This window comes from Theobroma cacao, chromosome 5 (assembly GCF_053813885.1).
Source record: "Theobroma cacao isolate CCN51 chromosome 5, ASM5381388v1, whole genome shotgun sequence".
NCBI classification, from domain to species: domain Eukaryota; kingdom Viridiplantae; phylum Streptophyta; class Magnoliopsida; order Malvales; family Malvaceae; genus Theobroma; species Theobroma cacao.
Genome location: NC_142643.1, coordinates 36,583,028 through 36,605,152, shown reverse-complemented (window position 1 = coordinate 36,605,152; position 22,125 = coordinate 36,583,028). Strand labels below are relative to the sequence as shown.

Below are 22,125 nucleotides of genomic sequence, written 5' to 3'. Positions count from 1 at the left end.
AACCTAGTTTTCATGACTAAGAAAACTTGAATCTAGTACACTTTCCAGGATAGTACGGTGAACTTAATAATTGGAGGATTGGGTGACTGGAATCGAGGTTAAATAATTGCTTTAAGGTGTTCAAATTTCTTCTAATAAATTAGCCAAAAAAATATATTGGATTGGAAAAGTTGGCTTACTTACATTGGTAGAAGTGTAACAACTAGATAACTTTGACAAATGATTAAGTTACTGATCCTAAATTAACATGATACACTAATGAAAGTGGATTAGCATCTACACAGAACTTTCCATCATATGTTTATAATAAAAAAAACCTACTAGTTAAGACTTTTTGGCCCTGAAACCTATCTATAGCTACTATATTTCTACTACCTGATAGAATAGAACATTCATCTACCAGCTGTTTCTAAATAAGGGAGGAGAGCATACAATTCTGGAAAAATTCATTACTGATGTTTCTTTAACATTTTGTCTTCCCCATCCCCCAAAGATGCTTTTAATATACTTAAGAGAAAGAAAGTGAGGAATTCCCACAACTTGAATCCAAGGACTTCAGAAGCAGATCCACTCCCACCAATCATATATAACCTTGCAAGTGGAAACCAAACCATCACAAATTTAAGAGAAGAATTGCACAAATACCCCACACTCTGTCATGTACAATTCTCCATACACAAAATAAGAGAAGAAAAGTTACAAGGGAAAAAGAACAAAAAAAAGAAAGAAAAAGGCCCTCCAGTCTCTCAATGGCTACACTTTCTCACCCCCACCAATGTATGTCACAAACAGAAGCTTGGGAAAGCAAAATTAAAAAAAAAAAAAACAGAAGAGGAAAGATTAGCTAATAATTAAGAAAAACCTTCACATGCTTCTAGCCAGCATTTCCTGGAATCTCCTGTAAGACTCCTGCTTCTCCAACCTAAACTTTTCATGACAATCAGCTATAAACATTTCTGCTAGCCTATCAATCTCATTGATATCTGTCTCAGCAGTAGAATTACCGTTAACCTTCTTCTCTTCTAGCCATTGAAGGTAACCTGAAAGCTCAGACTCCACAGTATCCTGATCATCACATTGCTCGGTTGAAATAACAGAGTTCCATGTTGAATCATAGTACAAATGAGTTGCCGTACAGCCTTCTAGAACTGGAGCTGGAACTGGTGTAACATGAGAAGAGCACCAATTGTAGTGTAGCCGAAATGAACCAAAGAATAGCTTCTTATGCTTGTAGCTCTTTTTTGAGGTCTTTGAGTTGGAAATGAAATGTATAGGCTTGCTTTCTTTATAAATTTGAATGGCAATGGATTTTGCTTTGGAAAATGCTCGACTGAGACGACAAACTTGAGCATAGATGAGGGTGTGGATAAGAGTTTTGATCTTCATGGAGTTTAAGGTAGAAGATGGTGATTTCAATGAGAAGGCATGAAGGGGGAGCAAGGTTTTTAGGTAGGAGGGGCCAACCATTTTTAATTTTTTTGGTATATGGGAATCCTGAACCATGTTCAAATGGAGTTATAAAGGGTCTTGATTACCAATTTGCCACTTGACTTTTGAGTTATTTAAAGCATTGCCATCTACTTTGCAGATTTGGGAGTACTCCTCACCTTTTTCCTTTTCTATGGATTTAGAATTTGACAAGGACTGGAACATAAAAAATATGACCTTGTTTGGTCGCAGCAACCTCTGTGACTGGTAAGTGATAAATCACTCTTTTTCTTGAAATAAATTACCAGAACTGGCAGGGGCGCACTCTGTTCAAAACCATGCTTAGAACCAAAGTAAACAACCCTTTCCAAATAATAATAAAGAAAAAGGAAAAACAGAGTACTCTTTTAATAACTAGACTGTATTGTATCATAATAGTAAGATCACAATTAAAGTCCAATATAAAATTAACTGCACGTTTAAGCCTAAGTTATCTGAATGGTCCAACTGTGCCTCTCTGCTGCTTTAACATGAATCAGCTCACTAATTATCTTTCATTTGCTTCATAACTCATGATAAGGCCTGGAATCCTAGGCCATGCAGGGAATTTTTTGGATTTTGGTGGCAAGCAAATCTCAAGGTTTTTCTCCCCACAAGACCCGCTTACGTATTTTGAAAATTTGGGACCTTGTCCACTATTTAAAACTGTAAGCTGGGGCCAATTTGGCGTTAACCCGAGAGAGGTAAAGTAACTTTGGGACGACGTCTATGGTAGCTTTAACAGTTGTAAATCTTTTAAAACAGGTATAAGCAACTCGAGAACGGCTATTAAGGCTTAATATCCGCCAAAATTACCACTCCAAGGAATAATATAATCCGCCTCTTATCAGTGCCGGAGCTAGAATAGATTAGTCTGCAATCAAACGTTTACTCGGTAGCTCAGATCTTTAAGAAGTCTGCTCATCTCTTTGTATATATTCTGGGTTTAAATATCTTTTTTTCCATGTTGGAAAATACAGATAAAAGCATTGGCATTTTCCACTAATGTTTCAGCTAAACAAAGCACTGAAAGTAGCATAACAATTCTTGATTCGTCTTTTTCTTCTGTTTTTGCATAATTTCGGCATCAGACTTTTTCACTTCACGCCAAATAATTCTTAATTAACATTGGAAAGTCTCGCCCTTACTGAAACTGATATTGGTAACCAAAAATGTATAATATGGGGGAGTTGTTGTTGACTTTGGGCAAAAAATTGAATTGACAATGCATACTTGAAGATGCTAGATAAGGGCTTTTGACTGGCTGAACTAGAGAACAAAAACATGGGTATTTTCCTGAAGATGATACAAGACAATGAAAGCAAATCTCAACTCTACCCACCAAAGTTTCATAGACTTATTGTGGAAAAAGCAGTGTATTGACCAGTAATTATCATAGAAAATGACCGTACACCTTACGAAATTGAACCAAACAAAGTGGTCATTTTCCTGAAAGAACCAGATTTTAACTATTTTAATTGCCAAACACTTCTCAAGTCGTCTGTGTCTAACAGCGATTGGTATTTAACCTTCCTTGTGACTTGCTCTAAAAATCTAAAGGGAAAGGCAATGACTTGTACCCACGGAGTTGCTCCCGAATGAGACTTGTAAGTTTGCTTTGCTAGTGATGGAATGGACAACCATGTTTTCTAGAATTTCTTTGACAGCTGTAGAAGGAGTTGGGACTAGATTACTCTTCAATTTGTAGATAATTTATCACTCAAATGCTAGATATACAACTATTCTGGTAATCGATTAACGAGTAGTCCTTTTCAGCACACAGGCAGTCTAAGAATTTCCCAGAGTTGTAACAGCTACTGCCTCACATATTATAGCAATTCATCAGCTTGGTATCTCTGCAAAAAGAAGGATCCAACGTGATTGATTTGCGAAGTGAAAACTAACCCCCCTTCCCCTTCCTGTAAATAATTTAATGTTCTCTGTTCGTTGTCGGAGTAACAACTTATAAGACAGGGGGAACTCCCTTATCATTAATCTGAACCTCAATTATTTCTTCTGGGGAATCTAATCCATAAATAACTAACTGAGATGCGATGCGAGAGGCATCCTTTGGAACATTGCAGCTAGCTGTCACATTAAACATTTGTGCACATGTTCAAGTTGGGCATGGTATAGGCAGTTAAGTACATACATCAGGAACTGATCAAGATTTGTATCTCAAAAACAACAAAGATTTAGAGATAAACTCGCGACATGCTTCCTAACAAAAACAAAAAACAGCTATTAATAAAATGGAACAAAAAAGTAGTAGTTGTCCTATTATCACATGTTAGTTAAGCCAAGGTCTGCCAATGAATTGTAAAGTAGTACAAGGTAAGATTGTAGTGTTTATCTCCTGACATTAGCAGGTGTTAAGAGAATCTATGGTACACAGTCAAATAAAGCAAAGAGGAGAGGTAACAGTGGACAAAAACAACCCCTCACGACAACTTTAATCTGTTACATAAAGATACAATCAATGACATTGGAAGATTGGAATACATCACCTTTCCTTTAATATATTCCCTCAGAATCACTTGTCACAATCAGAGAAAGTCCCATGTAATTCAACAGTTTTTAACTTTCCGTGCCCTGTCCTGTTTTGAATTTCTGTTTCTCCTCTGGTTTTTCTCTAGTAGTTGTGAGAAATTTCATTGCTCCTCCTGTTTTAATAAATACTATCACCTACAGCAACCGATGACGTGCTAGAGCTCCCCAGATATAATTAACAACCACTAGGCCAGAATCTCTCAGTTATTTTAATAGCAAGATCCACATCATTCTTGTATAAAAATGGCTAGATTGTAAGGCATAGGCTACTAATTAACACCACACCTACTTGGTTAGTCTAAGGTCCAAGTTCCAAATATAATTTGAGTTCTAATGCTTGTAATCTTGCAAACAAAAACAAACAAAAAAAAGTTCACCAACCCCATATTCATATAATATAAACAAACTTATATATATAAGGCTATAATCCTGGTGGCTGGATTCAACTTGTATCAGGATCAGGATCCTGTTTCAACTGGAGCCATGAATATTTTGAAGGAAATGTAGAAATTTTCAAATTAAAGATTTTATCATCCCATGTGATTTTACAAGAATTCTTTTTTTTTTTTAAATTTTTGGATGATTAATGTCATTATTCATCAAAAAGGAAGAAGGGAAACCTGTCACAAAATAGTACCATGTACCAACCTGCCAAGAATTGGGCAGAAAATGGAAGAAAAGAACAGAAATTTACAATAAGGGATTCAACACAGAGCCAGCAAAAAGAAAACAGTAAAGTAAACTAATGTTTCTCAACTCGTCCACACGAAATCCCCAGCTTTGACAGATTTTTCACTTTGGTTTGGCACATTTTGAAATCATGAGTGAGGTGCAAAGCAGAACTGGAAGTCTTACCATTCTCGAACATGTACTCAACTTTAAGACTTTGCAATTGCATGATAGTCATCTGTTACAATCTCAGCCTTCTGACACTAACTTTGAGTCGTGCCATGAATTTGTGATAATAGTCCTCAGTGATTATGATTGTTTACCTTTTCTCTAGGTAGGAAATTATGGGTAATTTTTTCTGCATTATACCCATTCATGGGTCCCGGAGATCATGGCAATATCTTTTACTTTTCCATATTCCTTTCTTTATGCAAAGTTTTATTCCAACCTCTAAGATTAAAACATGTAACTTCACAAGTTCTCATTAACGTACTATTTATGACACTTGTTAGCAAAATGCTTAAATTAAAGCAAGCTATATGTCCTTAAAGCTTCTTCATTCTTCAGCATATATAGTTGGAAAATATTAGGCTTTGCTCTTTGCCAAGTAACATAAAGATGGCAAGTTAAAACTTAATCCTTAAAGTAAACAAGATTGATCTGATTAGCAGCACATACATATTTTTCGTCTTTTCTTTTCAAATTAACTCGAAAAAGTTGTGGTTATTGGCAACTTTAGTAATTTTGACTAGTGAAACGCATGACACAAACAGTAGCTCGCATGCAGATGTGAACGAAGAGATAGGTTACAGAAATGTACTAAATTACTAACAAAACAGGATCATACCCTTTTCTTCTGCTGAGGTGTTCGAATCCTTCAAATCAACCCTTTTTTTCCTGCAATGCAAGATGGAACTCAAAAGTGTGAAGCTGTTTGATGACCAAATACATAAGCGATTTCACTCTTTCGATGCGTATGGAAATGGTACTGGTGAAGAAAGAAAGAAAGAAAGAAAGCATCCCTTAATCATTGACAGTTTTGCATGACATCAACTTCAGCAATCATTTGCACATGGGAAGTTTAAAGGAAAACTCTGCATGATATAATCTAAATCCCACATCGTTTTCATTGGCGAATGTGATTGGTTTCATGCACATGAATGTGGGACTACAATGGTCATCCGTGTACATCACCAATGATCAATTTTGAGTGCATTCAGCCATATGTTATACTAATTCCCAAGTTACTGAGCTAAGCAATTGGAGAATGTGACCAGTAATACAAAGATGGCAATCTAAGCAACTTTTCAATTTTAAGAGTGTAAACGTTTTTGTCGATCACAAAATAATATAACAGAGTTACTAATATCTGCTAAAAAGTATTCAACACACAAACAGGCACATGCATATAATATAAAACATTTGGGTTCAAAGATTTCTTAGCCTTTTGCATAGGAATATTAATGATCTCATCGAATAGTAAGTCGAGCAGTGTATAGGTTCACATTAGTTGAATCATGTTGAAACAGGGAATATTAACCGGATTCTTCATGCAAAATGCCACACAATGATAACCCTGCCATTGCCTTTTTTTTTCCTTTTCTTCCTTTTTCGTTTTGTCTTTCAAGGTTACAAAGGCTTTAAGCCCATTATTAAACTTCAAGGAGACTGACCCTGTTCAGTAGGCCTAATCAAAAAGTCCAGCCTGCGTCAAGAATGGAACTAGCAAGCCAGCTCTACAAAATGCAAGACAAAGTTGTGGGCTTATGGCCATTTTACTACCATGAGATATGGACCCGGCTTGAATGACTGCAATGACTTGACCCACTTTTTCTGAAGCCTTGAAATTCTAGCCACTGAAAGAAAGAAAAAAAACACATGTGGAATACACGGTAAGCTTGTTTTGTAAGGAATTACACTGCCTCATGGAATACATGGTCCGAGCAATGGAAGTAATTCAGAACAACTGAAAAAGATCTTGAATTAAATGATTTATTGGAAGAGAGTTTAGTTTGATGGTTCAAACACGAAAATAATTAAATGAATCTTTTTTATAACCTTTTTCTGAATCACACGAGTGTTATCTATTTTTTTTAATGCACTTAACGTGGTTCCAAATGCATTGTGGCCAGACCCACAACAACCACCAATCACCTTAACATTTATAGGACAATGACTTAAGTAGCCTTTGAAATCTTTTTCCAAGATCACCATGGTGGTCTAATTACTATGATAATGCTATAACAAGTGATTTAACATCACCATACATGGTATTATTTTATTTAGTAATCTTTAATCACTGGGGACTAGAGATCATCATGTTCGGTCTCACATAGAAATCAAATACCATTTTGTGAAAAATACCAAAATAATAATGTTTTTCATATTCTATTAGCATAAACATTTGTAAAATATTAATATTTTATTCCTTAACTAAGTTGTAATTAATCAAATAAATAAAAATATGATAAATATATTTATTTATGATTAACTAACATTTTAACCTTTTATTAGATGAAAAACCTTTTAATAGAAAAAATGACTTTAATTTATCAAAATAATAATTACTACCCCATCAGAGCTTAGACACATAACTAGAAGAAAAAAATATGAGGAGAAATATGTAATATCTTTTGAGTTAAATACATTAATATTTCTACACTAAACCCTACTCATTTTATTAAAAAAAAAATGCAAATATAGATAATAGAAATATGACAGTCACATAATTTAATGATGACGAAAAGTTGAATTTGGATACCATTTTATTTCCACTTCTGTATGCTTTTCTCATAAGTCATAAAAGACAAGACATGGTTGGTTGGCTCATGTTTCTCCCTTTTTAATGTGGCCTATGAACTTTATGAAACTTATACATGAAGTCCATAAGTTAAATCTCAGCCAACATCCTTTGCTAAAGTTATAGGCATGATGGTCGAAATAGCCTGTCAATTGACATCCAAATAGTCCTATAAATTGTACTTCTCTTATTCCTTTAATTATAATAGGCATATGCTTGGAATTTATTATATGAGGCACTATCTCTAGCATTACCAGCAGGAAACGAACGTTCAAAAGGTGCGTATAGTGGAATTGTTCTTCCATGAAGCATGGAAATGCTATGGATAAACTGCCATCAAGAAGTGTACAAACAAAATGCTGGCTGTCCTAAGTTTAATTTGTGATCCTAATTGGATTAAATTGAAATTATAGTTTTGGATAGATGACCAAGTTTTTATAATCTGAAAAATGTTGCAATGCTACCAATCATATCTTTGTCAATGTTTTCACTAATCATTTTTTCAAAAATCTTCCATTCATCATCTCTAGATAAATTAAGATAGTTTAGAGATAAAACTCATATTCGGTTCATCAAAATTCAAAAATTGTAGTTTGATCAATCAAAATTCGTTTACAACTCATCCAATTTAGCTCAAATAAATTAAGTTAATTTAGAGATTCAATCCAAATTCAACTAATCAAAATTCAAAGGCTTAAAATTTGGTCAATTAAAATTCAGCTATGAATCATTATGCTTTATCTCTAATTAAATGAAGATAATTTAATTTTAAAAAATAAGATAATTTAAAAATCAAATTAAAAAAATTAAACTTTCATAGATTTCTCTCATCCAGCACTATAAATACAATGTTCTTCCAAGTCATTAGACACACAATTCAACAGAAAAAGAAGATTTTGAAGCCTTAAAACTTCTTTGAAAAAATTTTTGAAAAACGCTTTAAGATTTTTCAAGAAAAAGAGATAAACTCCACTTGTTTAAGACCAAGAAATGAAGGCCTTGAAGCAAATTGATTGAAGAAAATATTCATGCTTCAAGAAAATAATAAGAGGATTAAGAAGGAGATTAACCCTGTCAAGGTCTTGAAGTAAATTCAAGAAAAGAATCAAAAGATTATTCTTTTATTTTAAATAATTTTTAAATATTATACTTGAATATTTGATTCATAAAATAGTTATTTATCTTAAATTTGTGTGTATAAATTTTTGGTACTCCTATTAGCAAAATTTGTGCCCATCATCTATTTTATTCAAAATTTAAAATTTAAAATTCTAATGGCTCTTACGTTCAGATACTAATTGTCATGAACTACGTCCTTTCACTTAAGTATACGATAGTCTGTGCAACTCTTAAACGGATGCTTCCACACAAGTCAGCCAATAACTTGATTATATCTGAACGAACATCAATAATAACCACAAGTTAGTTTAGGGAAACGCAACATCAAAATTAGAGGGTATAACGAATGCTATGTATGCAACCACTGGAGCCACATAAAGAAAATATTTTATTAATATCGAGATAAGTACAAAGGGACCAAGATGTGTTATTGTAGGGCCATGGGGGTAGCCTTAAATGGTTAGCTACAAATATACTTTTACCAGTGAGGCAATCCAATAATCCACCGACTGCTCATCCTTTATAAAGAGTTTACGATATTTTATAAGTATATACTAAGAACCATTACAAGGGGACAAAGAATTGTTATCGTCGGGCCATAAGGGCAACCCTAGATGGTTAGCCACAAACATACTTTTACTAGTGAGACAGTTCAACAATTTGTCAATTGTTCACCCTCTATAAAGAGTTTACGAGATTTTATAAGTATATACCAAGAACCATTACAAGGAGTGAGATGGGGACATTCCTTCCCTAAAAGGTCTTCTTTCTAAAGACTTAACAAGCATTTCTAAATACGCTACTAAGTGCTGTTATAATGTTTAAAAGGGAGACATCTCCCCGGAGGGTACAAAAGACTTAGTCTCTTATAATTTATTAGACATATAGTATATCTCATAAGGTTTTTATCCTACATTGTCTAGGTACAAAAGATGTTAGTGCTTTATATAAGCAAACTCATTATGGGCATGTTGAAAGCTAGAACAGAAAGTAGTCTTGCACCTACACGAGATTGAGGTCAGCTTTGAGAAAATGCGGATTTCCCCTCTATGCGTAAGTATACACGTGGGTTATGTTCAAGTGATATTTTGTAACTTGGTTATATGTTTTATTTTTTCAGCATTTTTACCTTACATTGACCAAGTCTTTTTACCACAACCAACCAAAATATTTCCTGTTATTATAAATTAAACTATTACAAAATCAAAGTTTGAATCAAAGTTTTACCGTTTATTTCCTGATTCCCTATCCTTAAATATCTCACTAGAATATTTTCAATGTTTATTTTCTAATATTCTACATAATCATTCCTTCCCTATAAATGCCATGCTCCATATTCACTCTCAACACACAAAAAAAAAAAAAATTCCTTTCTTCTTCTTATCTGGTTTTATTGGGTTTATTTATTTATTTATTTCTGTTATTCCTATACCTTTGATAGTTTGTGCAAACCATTCAAAAAGAGTCTGTTGAATCTTGGAGGATAACCGCTTTAATCTTTTTGCACCGAGTTTCATATTTTGACAGAGCGAAAATTATCCTTAAGGACAATGTATCACTCCTTAAACTAGTTTTAGTTGTTTATGTGCTTCAATTTTCACCAACAATGTTAAGGTTAACATGGATTCTCATACCAATAATGTTGCTACTGTTGTCATTGCTTCCACCACAACTGTCAAAGGTTTTACCTAACAATTGTTGCCACTGTTGTAAATGCTGCCTATCTTATGCAAGACAAAATCCAACATCGTCAACAGAAGTACCCTAATAAACTGGATTATAAACCCAAAGCTATTCATCCCACTTTCAAAAAGAAGGGTAGTTGTTTTGTTTGTGGAAAGCTAAGGCATCATGCATCATAATGCATGAAAAGAGCAATGGGAGATGACAAACCTGTTAATCCAAGAGTCAACTTAGTTAAAACATATGAATCTAATGACATAATTGCTATGGTCATTTCTCAAGCCAATGTTGTGGCCAATGTGAAAGAATGGGTGGTAGACTCAGATGCTACCAGGTATGTTTGTACAAACAAAAATGCTTTTATCTCTTATACTTTGGTAGGGGAAGGAGAAAAGATAATATATTTTGGCTATTCTTGACCTGCTCAAGTTCTTGACAAAGAAAATGTCCTTCTTAAGCTTACATCTGGCAAGACCATAGCTCTAAATGATGTTCTGCATGTTCCTAATATAAGGGCAAGGTTGGTTTTTGTAGCTCTATTGGACAAGGTTGAAGTGAAAGTATTTCTTGAATCTGACAAGATTGTAATGACAAAGAATAATGTCTTTATGGCCAAGGGTAATTGTAATCAGGGTTTTGTGCTCAACATTTCACATGTTTTGAATGAAAATGCTAGTTCTTTTGCTTACTTGATTGACTCTATTGATATATGGCATGGTAGATTAGGACATGCTAGCGTTCCTTAGATCAAGCAAATGCAATCATTAGGTTTAATTCTAGTATTGAAAATGCATGCTTTAGTTGTTATAGAATGTTAATGCATTCCAATAATAAGAGTACCTCTTTTTGACTCAATTACTTGTACTTGGAGGTTCGTTAGCTCCCTCGAAGTAGCCATTGTTGTAACGTGTGGGTCCGAGAACCCGACCTCTAAATGCGAGTGAAAACTCTAAAACTAGGAGTCGCCACCAATCTTTTGTACTAGGTGCGATTGGCCACCTATTGACTCGATTCTAATCGATGAAGCTTTAAATTAATTTTAAGCCCACCGAAAAGAACCTTAAACTGGTCTACGTTTTTCTATATCTAAGTTCGGGAGTACGGTTATGCCTGAGGAAGGATTAGTACTCCCGGGACGCCCGTTCCATGAACGATACCATTTTTTAGATTATCCTATTAGGCTTTAATTTTTAAGTTCACTATATTTCCTTAGTTATTTTCTCTTATTTAACCTAAAATGGAATGCAAATGTGAGGCAAGATGAGATTCATGGCGTGAGATAAAAATGTCAGACAAATAACCTTTTATCGAGGATATTTTTCCGGATCCGCCCATCATACTGGTCGGATCCGGGGTATTCTCTCACCTAGAGAATCATTCGAGAAATTCGCGTTCGCAAATTTGACGAATAAATCCCGTCATCGGGGTTATCGTACGTTTTCTTTTAAAATAATATTTTTATGCATAATGAACCTAATACGGGTAAAAGCCTTTTATTAAAGATGTTTCTCGAGCCCTCCCATCATGCTGGTGGGACTCGGAGACACCTTTTCACCTAGTGAACTTTTTGAAGAATACTCGTCTTCGTAAGATCCTCGAAAGATCCCATCATCGGAGCTTAAACTCGGAAACAAAAATATTTATATGTAATGATATGCATGATGCAACATATGTATATGCTATGTTAATGCAATTATCTATTTTTTGTCATTTTTTTTATTATTATTTTCATTTTATTTCATATTATCATATTTTCTATTTTTTATTCTCCTATATTTTATTTTTGTATATTCTAAGTTTCTCTTATATTTTCCTTTTATAATTAGATAAATTGTTTATGATTCCATTTAATGCTTAATTTTAAATTACTTGTCGTCTTAGATTATTTATTATTATTTATTTTTTTTTATTTTCCTATTTATTTAATGTCATGTATATTGCATTTTCACAAATTAATTATTTACTATATATTCGAATTATTATTATTATTATTTTTATCATCATTTTTTTTATCTATTGTTATTTATTTATTATTTTTATTGAATAATCTTTGTATAGTCAAATTCTTTATTTATTAAAAATTTCGAGATCTTAAAATCGAGGCCCTCCCATTGTACTGGTGGAGCCTTGATTCGGATTCCGAACCTAGGGAATATGGGCCCGGGATCGCGAGTTCTCGAGTCTCGACCGATCATCCCATCATCGGTATTATTTACTTATCTTATTTAAATTAAATAACTCATCACTTTACCCCATTCTCATTCTTTTTCATTTATGAAGCTATCTTTTTAAATACTTTGACAATTACACATTTTATTCTACTATATTTTCTATTTTTATTATTTTATTATTTTATCAAATTCTTTTCCATTCATGATTTCCCCATATAAACTCACCTAGTTAAGTGTATTATTATTATGTCTCACATTTCAACTCTTCCTACATTTTATATTTTTTCTTACCCATATTCTTAATCTAGTCATATATTTCCTTTTCTATGTGTATATTAAATAAATCCATTCATATCACTAAATGCTTACTTTTCAATGTACAATGTCCCTCTAAACCTATTTACTATATTATTAATTTTTAATTAAATGTTCATTTATTTTCCTATATATTTTTATTCTTGGATCTATTTTTATAACTAAATAATCTTTCTACCTAATTATGCTATTATTTATTTTCATATAATTGCACATATATTTTATATATTTTCTTATCTATTCCAATCTCTCTCTTTTTCTTCACATTTTTACATTTTTAAACATCTCTATTATTATTATTTTTTTACTTACATATTTTTGTATTTTTTATTTTTTTTGATATTCTTTTTTAATATGTTTTAAAATTCATTCTACAACATTAATATACCTTATTTATATTATTTTACTACCCTTAACATAAAGCTACATTAAAAATTTTCTAACTTAAACAATCAACACAAATACCACAATTATAACCCAATAAATCAATGATCCAAAACTTACCCTAAAGCTTTAGCCCAACTCGGCTCAAGGTGGATCGGGCTGACCCGAAAAGCTTGTAAGCCTGCTTCAAGAATTCAGCCCCTTGGTGCCCAAAATGGTACCGTTTCACATGCCCCAGCTCTTAACTAATTAAGCTTCATTTTCTTCCTTTCTTCCCATTTTCTCCCTTTTGTCTTTCTCTCTAAAACCCAAACCCTCTCCATTCTCTCTACCAAACCGTCGACCAACCCCACGCTGGACCTCCCTTTGTTGCTCTCTTCCTTTCGTCGATGACTAACCCACGCCGGACCTCCCTCTGTCGACAGCCTAGATCTGCTCTCTTTTTGACCAAATCGGGCTTTCCCTCTACCGATCTCTTCTTACCGTCGGCCATTAGCCCACGCTGGACCTTCTTCTGTCGGCTGCCTCACTCTTTCTCTCACCGTCGTTCCAGTTCCTCCCCAAATCTCTCAACTCCTTTCACCTTCATGCCAGAATCGCTACCCAACAGTCGGCTCTCCCCAACCGACGGCGTCGCTCCCCAACGGTCGGCTCTCCCAAAATAGATCCCTCTCTCTTCCTTCCCACCGACGTCGCCCAAATCAACTTCCTCTTCTCCTAATCTGACGACAACCCAAAACTTTCTTCCTAGCTGACAGCAACAGAACCCCTCTAAAAAATGAACAAAAAATTCACCAAAAAAAAGAATTCTCCCTCTCTCACTGTGTGTTTTTTCGAATTTTTTTGGTATATTTTTTTGATTTTTGTGAATTGTTGCTGCTGCTAGGAGGCTTAGGTTAGGATTTTTGGTCTCTGGTTGTTAGGATTTTCTAGGGTTTTTTTAGTTTGTAGGTTGTGGCTCTTCCCTTTTGATCAGTTGCTACAGTGCTTTATACCCTCGGCTTTTTGGCCGAGTGTAGTGCCTCCACTACCCTGCCAGACACGAATTTTTTGCGTCTGGCAGGGTGAGGGAGGTGCTTGGCAAGGTGCGTCCGCACCCTGCCAGTCGTACCCTCTCCCCTTTTCTCTTTTTTTTTTTATTTTTTTAATTTTTAATTTTTAATTTAATTTTTTTTGTTTGTTGTTTATCTTTTGTTTACTATTATTTTATTATTTTTATCATATATTTATTTATTTTTTAAACATAAAAAATATGGTGTCTACAGCTGCCCCTCTTTGCCCATTTCGGTAATCCGAAATAGTGCAAAGACGTAAACACCCTAATTTATCATATTTCAAAGCTTTTGCTCCTTTTTTTTTTCTCTCTTTTTTTAATAAACTTCTCAAAATTGAGGCAATGAAACTTTTAAAAATAAACTCCTCAAGATTGAGGCAATGAAACTTTAAAAATAAAATCTTCAAAATTGAGGCAATGAAACTTTAAAAATAAAATCTTCAAAATTGAGGCAATGAAACTTTAAAAAAACTCCTAAAAATTGAGGCAACGAAACTTTAAAAATAGAACTCCTCAAAATTGAAGCAATGAGACTTTAAAAATAATTAACTCCTCAAAATTGAGGCAATGAGACTTTAAAAAATAAACTCCTCAAAATTGAGGCAATGAGATTTTAAAAATAATTAACTCCTCAAAATTGAGGCAATGAGATTTTAAAAATCTTGAAACTAATTACCCGGAGGTTTTAGAAGATGCACCCGAAGGATTTAAGAAAATAATATGCTCGGAGGATTTAGGAAATCTGGCTCATAAAAAACTGAGGTAACATAACTTTAAAAATGAATTCCTCAAAATTGAGGCAACAAAACCCTTTTTTTTCTTTTTTGAAATGGTAAAAATAATCAATTCCTTATCTGAGGTTCTATGACTTTAAAGATGAATTTCTTTCTTTTTCAGTTGTTGTAAACCTTTAAACATGGCAAAAATTTTTTTTGATGGTTTTAGAGCCTTCTCTTTGATCATTGGGGGATGAACCGATCACGTTTCCGATCTCTCGTCTTCCCTAATTCATTGCTCACAATTGTTTTCTTCCTCTATCATATGCATGGTCCAATCATTCTTCACATTTTTACTGTTCTCCATTCTGTTGCTATTTCCATTTATTCCTTTCTTTTCTTAATCTTTTCTCTTTCTTTTTTTACATCACCAGACTCCATTTCATTCCCCGTCAGTTATGATCCTTTTTCAAAACACTACAAACATTTCTTTACTTTATCATGCTCTTTATTAAATATCATTCCAATTTTATGACAACTGCAATGCAATGTACTCATATCTCCTTTCTTGGTAGAATGGAAATGATGACGATGTAAAAAGCAGAAAGGCTATTTTTCATTAGAAGAAAAGGGAAGTTTCTACAATTAGGCATAATGACAAGGAACAGGGGAAAACCAATTAATACAAAAGGGATATAGTTCCTTTTTAATGACTGTTTCAATAGATATTAACAGTAGTCTTGAAATTTTATCCCAAAACAGGCACAATCGTCAGCTCCCTTGTCTTTTGTCTGAACATTTCGGATTATGATTTTCGCCCTTTCTTAAGCCCTTGAAGTATTTGGACCTTTTTTGTGTCTAGACCGCCTTTTCGGGTTTTCGCCCTAAACACATCTCCCATACTCAAGCCGTCTTTTTAGGTTTTCAACTTGAAAATATTTTTTTATATTATGTAAAAAATTTCTTGACAGCATCAGCATTCACTGGGTTGGAAAACTCCCTTCCGTCCATCTCTGCCAAAATTATTGCTCCTCATGAAAAAGCTTTCCTCACCACAAATGGTTCTTCCCAATTCGGCGTCCATTTCCCGCTAGGATCTTACTGGTTCGGGAGTATTCTTTTCAATACTAACTCTCCTTCTTGGAACTGTTGAGGATGTGCCTTCTTGCCATATGCCTTCATCATTCTCTTTTGATATAACTGCCCATGGCAAAGTGCCGTCAACCTTTTTTCTTTTATGAGATTCAATTGCTCATAATGAGCATTAACCCATTCGGCTTCTTCCAACTGTACTTCTTTAAGGACCCTAAGGGAAGGGATTTCTACTTCGATTGGCAAAACTGCTTCCATCCCATACACCAAAGAGAACGACGTAGCTCCCGTGAAAGATCAGACTATTGTGCGATAAGCATGCAAAGCAAAGGGTAACTTCTCATGCTAATCTTTGTATACATCTGTCATCTTTTCAATTATCCTTTTGATGTTCTTGTTGGCTGCTTCTACCGCTCCATTCATCTTTGGGCGATAAGGCGTTGAATTGTGATACTTGATCTTGAACTTGGCACAAACCTCTTTCATCATTGAACCATTGAGGTTACTAGCATTATCTGTGATGATCTTTTTCGGGAGACCATAGCGGCATATTATTTCTTTTTGGATGAACTTACATACCACTTTCTGGGTCACATTGGCATAAGATCTTGCTTCTACCCACTTAGTGAAGTAGTCAATTGCCACTAGAATAAACCGATGCCCATTTGAAGCCTTCGGGGTTATTAACCCAATCACATCTATGCCCCACATTGAGAATGGCCATGGCGATGTCAATACATGTAGTGAATTTGTAGGAGTATGGATTCTGTCTGCATATATCTGACACTTGTGACACTTTCGAGTGAAATTTATACAATCCATTTCCAACGTGAGTCAGTAATACCCTGCTCTCATGACCTGTCTTGCCAACATATGCCCACTTGCATGTGCCCCACAAATTTCCTCGTGAACTTCCTCAACTATTCTTCGAGCTTCGGTTGAATCCACACATCTCAAAAGCACTAGATCTCTACTTCTCTTGTATAAGATATCCCCATCCAAGAAGAAATTCATTGCCAACCTTCTAATGGTTTTCTTATCATTTTCTGAGCTCTGCTCTGGATATCGCTGGAACTTGAGATAATGCACAATATCATGGTACCACGATTTTTCGTCTACTTCTTCCTCTACACTAGAGCAGTGTGCGGGGCACTTTCGAAGATTAGTCATGATGGGTTGAATCTTGACATTGATACCAACTTTGAACATTGCTGCCAGCGTGGCTAATGCATTAGCCATTTGATTCTCTTCTCGGGCAAATGGGTGAAGCAAATCTTATCAAAATTTTCAATTAGCTTTGAAACATACTTATGATACCGGATTAACTTTGAGTCACGTGTCTCCCATTCTCCTCGTAACTGATAAATGACCAAAGCAGAATCCCCATACACTTCCAAAATGTGAATTTTCCTCTCGATTGCTTCCTGAAGACCCATGACACAAGCTTCATATTCAGCCACATTATTGGTGCAATAAGAGTTGAGTTTGGCTATGACGGGATAATGATCTCTTTCTGGTGACACTAACACGGGCTCCTACGCCATGCCCTAAGGCGTTCGAAGCTCTATCGAAAAACATCTTCCAATTCTCTTTCTCCCATGATTCCTCCTCATTTGTTTGACAAACCGACATCAGGTTCTTATCTAGGAACTCAAACTCCATTGGTTCATAATCCTCCTCCACCCTTTCTGCTAGAAAATCTGCAATTGCACTTCCTTTGATAGCTTTTTGGGACACATATACAATATCATATTCAGACAACAACACTTGCCATCTTGCCACTCTACCTGATAAGGATGGTTTCTCGAAGATGTATTTAATAGGATCCAACTTCGCAATGAGCCAAGTGGTATGATATAGCATGTACTGCCTGAGTCGATACGCCGTCCATGCTATAGCACAACACATCTTTTCCAACGAGGAATACTTGGACTCGTACTTAGTGAACTTTTTACTCAAGTAGTAAATTGCCCTTTCTCTCTTACCAGTTTCATCATGCTGTCCCAACACACATCTCATGGATCTTTCATTTACTGTCAGGTACAAAAAGAGAGGTCTCTCGGCCATAGGTGGTACCAACACTGGCAGACTCAATAGATATTCTTTAACCTTGTCAAAAGCAACTTGGCACTCCTCGTTCCATGCCACAGGATTGTGTTTGCGAAGGAGCTTGAAGATTGGGTCACATTTAAGTGTGAGTTGTGATATGAACCGGGCTATATAATTCAACCTTCCCAAGAATCCTCTAACTTTTTTTTGCGTTTTGGGAGGAGGCAAATCACGAATTGCTTGAACCTTATCGAGGTCAACTTCTATTCCTCTTTCACTGACGACGAAACCAAGTAACTTTCCTGAAGTGACTCCAAAGGTGCACTTTGTTGGATTTAATCTGAGCTGAAACTTCCGTAACCTCTTAAATAACCTTTCAAGATTGGTCGCATGGTTCTCTGTTTTGCGAGCTTTTACAATCATATCATCCACATACACCTCAACCTCTCTGTGCATCATATCATGGAAAAGATTCACCATGGCCCGCTAATAAGTTACCCTAGCATTCTTCAAACCAAATGGCATTACCTTATAACAAAAGATACCCCACATAGTTATAAAGGTAGTTTTTTCTCTATCTTTTAGTGCCATCTTAATTTGGTTATACCCTGAAAAACCATCCATAAAGGAAAACATGGAATTGCGAGCAGTATTGTCAACGAGGGTGTCGATGTGGGACAAAAGAAAATTATCTTTTGGGCTAGCTCTATTCAAATCTCTATAGTCCACACACATTCTTACTTTCTCATCTTTTTTAGGCACTGGGACAATATTTGCAACCCATTCAGGGTACTTAGCTACTTCCAAGAATCTCGCGTCGAACTACTTTTTCACCTCTTCCTTAATTTTCAATAGCATTTCAGGTTTCATTCTTCTCAACTTTTGCTTAATTGGTTTGCATTCAGGTTTCAAAGGCAGTTTATGGGCTACAATGTTTGTATTGAGTCTTGGCATATCTTGATAGGACCATGCAAACACATCTTCATATTCATGAAGTAGCTTTATTAGTTTTTCTTTTTCAATCGGCACCAACGTCGTACCAATTCTAACTTCTTTCTTATTATCTTCATTTCCTAAATTAATTGTTTCAAGTGTCTCTTGATGTGGGACAATTTGTCTCCCCTCCTATTCTACTAGTCTTAACAAGTCCAGAGTTAAATCATAATCCTCCATGTTTTTTGTATCGTCAAGTTCACTAACACTTGTACCTTTTTCAAAATTAACCTCAAAACCACTGTAATTATCATCTTCGCAGTCATTATTTGGAATCTTTGAAATTGAATCACGAGTGACTGGTAAACTCATGGTGGTCCAACTGCTCAACTTCAACTTAGGTGGTCCGAGGTATGTAGTGGGGATCCCTTTCACATTTCCTAGCTACTCTTCGCCTTCCTCCGTTACACATATTGATAAATCAGAAAAGACTTCCCTTAATGCTGACACTGATTCTCGGCTCCCAACGGTGAGTGATTCAGGAAAGATGCAACCTCCAGATCGAAATGTCTCGTAGAGATGAGGATAAATCATTCTATGATTTTTCAACCTGTGCCCCTTAAAGCAAGCCAACCTTTCCTTTCTTCTTTCGGCTATCATTTTTTCTCTTTCCTTCTTAGTCAGCTTGTATCCCAAGCCAAACCTTTCTTCATTTTTGGTGGCACGTATTGGCCTTTTAATGCCTTACAGTTCTCTTCCCAGTTCTGCCCTCCCTCGGTATCCTTTCCCTACTATCTGACTGACAGCCATCTTGGTGGTTTTGGAAAGCCTCGAAATGGGTGGTGTGGTTCCTTCTCCAACATAAGTGGTGTTAACAAACTCGAAGGATCGAAAGGAACATTCAAGAACTTCTTCCGTTACTTCCACGTAATGAGTATCCGCTGGCTTGCTTATGAGTAAGTCCTTTTCCCTGTTAACACATACAATCTCCCCATCCACGATGAACTTGACCTTTTGGTGAAGCGATGAAGGTATGGCCCCAACCAAGTGGATCCAAGGTCTTCCCAACAAATAATTGTATGAAGGAGCGATATCCATAACCTAAAATTCAGTGGTAAAGGTACACGGGTCGATTTCTATCGGTATCTTAATATCCCCCACTACTTCTTTCCTCGTCCCATTAAAGGCTCTCACAATCATCTGGCTCTTTCTCATGTAAGACATGTCGATGGGTAAGCAGGCCAAGGTCCTCATGGGCATCACATTCAAGGACGATCTGTTATCAAGCAGCACTTTTGCGACGGTACAACTTTTACACTTGGTAGTGATATGCAAGGCTTTGTAGTTTTCCCTACCTTTAGAAGGGATTTTTTCATCGCTAAAGGATATTATGTTACCCATTGAAATGTTCCTAATGATGTAGTCCAAATTTTCAATTGAAATGTCGTGATCCACATATGCTTGGTTCAGAATCCTCATTAAAGAGTTCCTATGTGGTTCCGAGCTGAGGAGCAATGATAACAGTGAGATACGAGTAGGTAACCTGTTCAATTGCTTGACTACATTGTACTCACTGTGTTTGATGAACTTGAGGAACTTTGCAGCTTCTTTTTTCGTCACCGATCCCTTTGAGCCATCTATTGATTCTTGAGATTACATTTTTTCTTCTCTTAGATTTTGCTCTTTTTCTTTTCTTTTCTTTTTCCTGAGATTCTCCAATGCCTCTGGTGTGTAGCAATGTCCGCTGCGGGTAATCCCCTCAACACCAGTTATATTTGCAGCATTATCTTGAGATTCAGCCATCCATTTCCCCGCCTTTGAAACTTGTACATTGCAATTGTAGTTCCACGGGACAGCTTTGTCATCTTTGCAAGGGAAAGGTTTAGGGACTTCGATGGTCATTTGGGCATGGGTTCTGTCTTCCACAGATTCTCCTATTAGTTCATAGAAAATGGTTAAAGGTTTTATCTTCATTGGGTGAGTGGAATCTTTGTCCATCATGTTTACTGTTGGCCCTAAGGCTTCCACGTAGAATTCAATCCTTGATTCATCCATCATTCTTTGCACTTCCTTTCGAAAAGAACTACAATCTCAAATTAAATGTCCCACACATCCTTTGTGATATAAGCAACATAGTCCTTGGATATCTCCCGAATCATTCACATTAGGACATTTCGACCCAACCTTGAGCATATCGGCCTTTACCAAGGCTTCAAACACTTTTTCCATGGGGGTTTCCACTTCCTGAATGTTCCTTTTAACATACAATTCCCCTTCGATTGCATTTACCCCTGCCCCAGCATGATTTGGTAGTGGGTTGTTGTTAACATTCTGTTCCAGCTTCTTTTCAAAATTCAGGATTCTGGCCTTGATCAACCCTTGCACCTTATGTTTGAATGCTATACAATTCTCGATTGAGTGACCTTCGATTTGATAATGATAATCACAATGTGTGGAAGCATCATACCATCTCGGGAATGGAGGTTTTAATGGCCCTATGTATAAAGGTGCCACTAGAGGGTTCACAGCTAACTGAGTGAAGAGTTTAGCATATCGGATTGGGATTGAGTTGAACTGCACTTTTTCTTGCTTGTTCGACCATTCTCTTGATTCACCGATAGCATGGTTGTTTGAAGGTGTTGTTTGTTGTGTGGTTGAAGCTGTAACGGGTGTGAAAGTAAGTGGGTGGATATTTGTAGGGTAAGGTGTCCGTTGGATGGGAGCATATGGGTACAGGTTAGAAAAGGCATTTGGCATGGGTGGATATAGGTATGGGCTTTGTGAAGCGTTATTCACAACTAGGTAATAGGGGTATGGTGGATATGGCTGGTAAGGGTTGTAGCTTCCTCCTTGAGGTTGTCCCGAAGTGATGACTTGAGCTTCTCCTTCCTTCTTATTAAAAGTTCCCCCTTTTTTCGTGTGTGCCGCATCACCTCCTTCTATCTTCCCTTGCTTAATGGCAGTCTCTATCATCTCTCTTGAAATCACCATATCAGCGAAGTTCTTTGTGTCACTATCGACCAATCGTTCATAGTAAAGGGCTCGTAGGGTGTTAACGAACATCACAATGGTCTCTTTCTCAATCAATGGTGGCTGAACTTGAGAAGCCATATTCTTCCATTT

At 35.8% G+C, this 22,125-nt stretch overlaps 1 protein-coding gene across 1 annotated transcript; it reads right to left on the bottom strand.

The window, feature by feature from the left end:
- Nucleotides 1–554: 554 nt before the first annotated feature.
- On the bottom strand, nt 555–1,503 carry LOC18599090 (cotton fiber protein). Its single transcript, XM_018120818.2, has one exon. It carries the CDS (start codon nt 1,501–1,503, stop codon nt 865–867), a length of 639 nt encoding a protein of 212 aa, XP_017976307.2. The 3' UTR covers nt 555–864.
- Between the last annotated feature and the right edge of the window lie 20,622 nt (nt 1,504–22,125).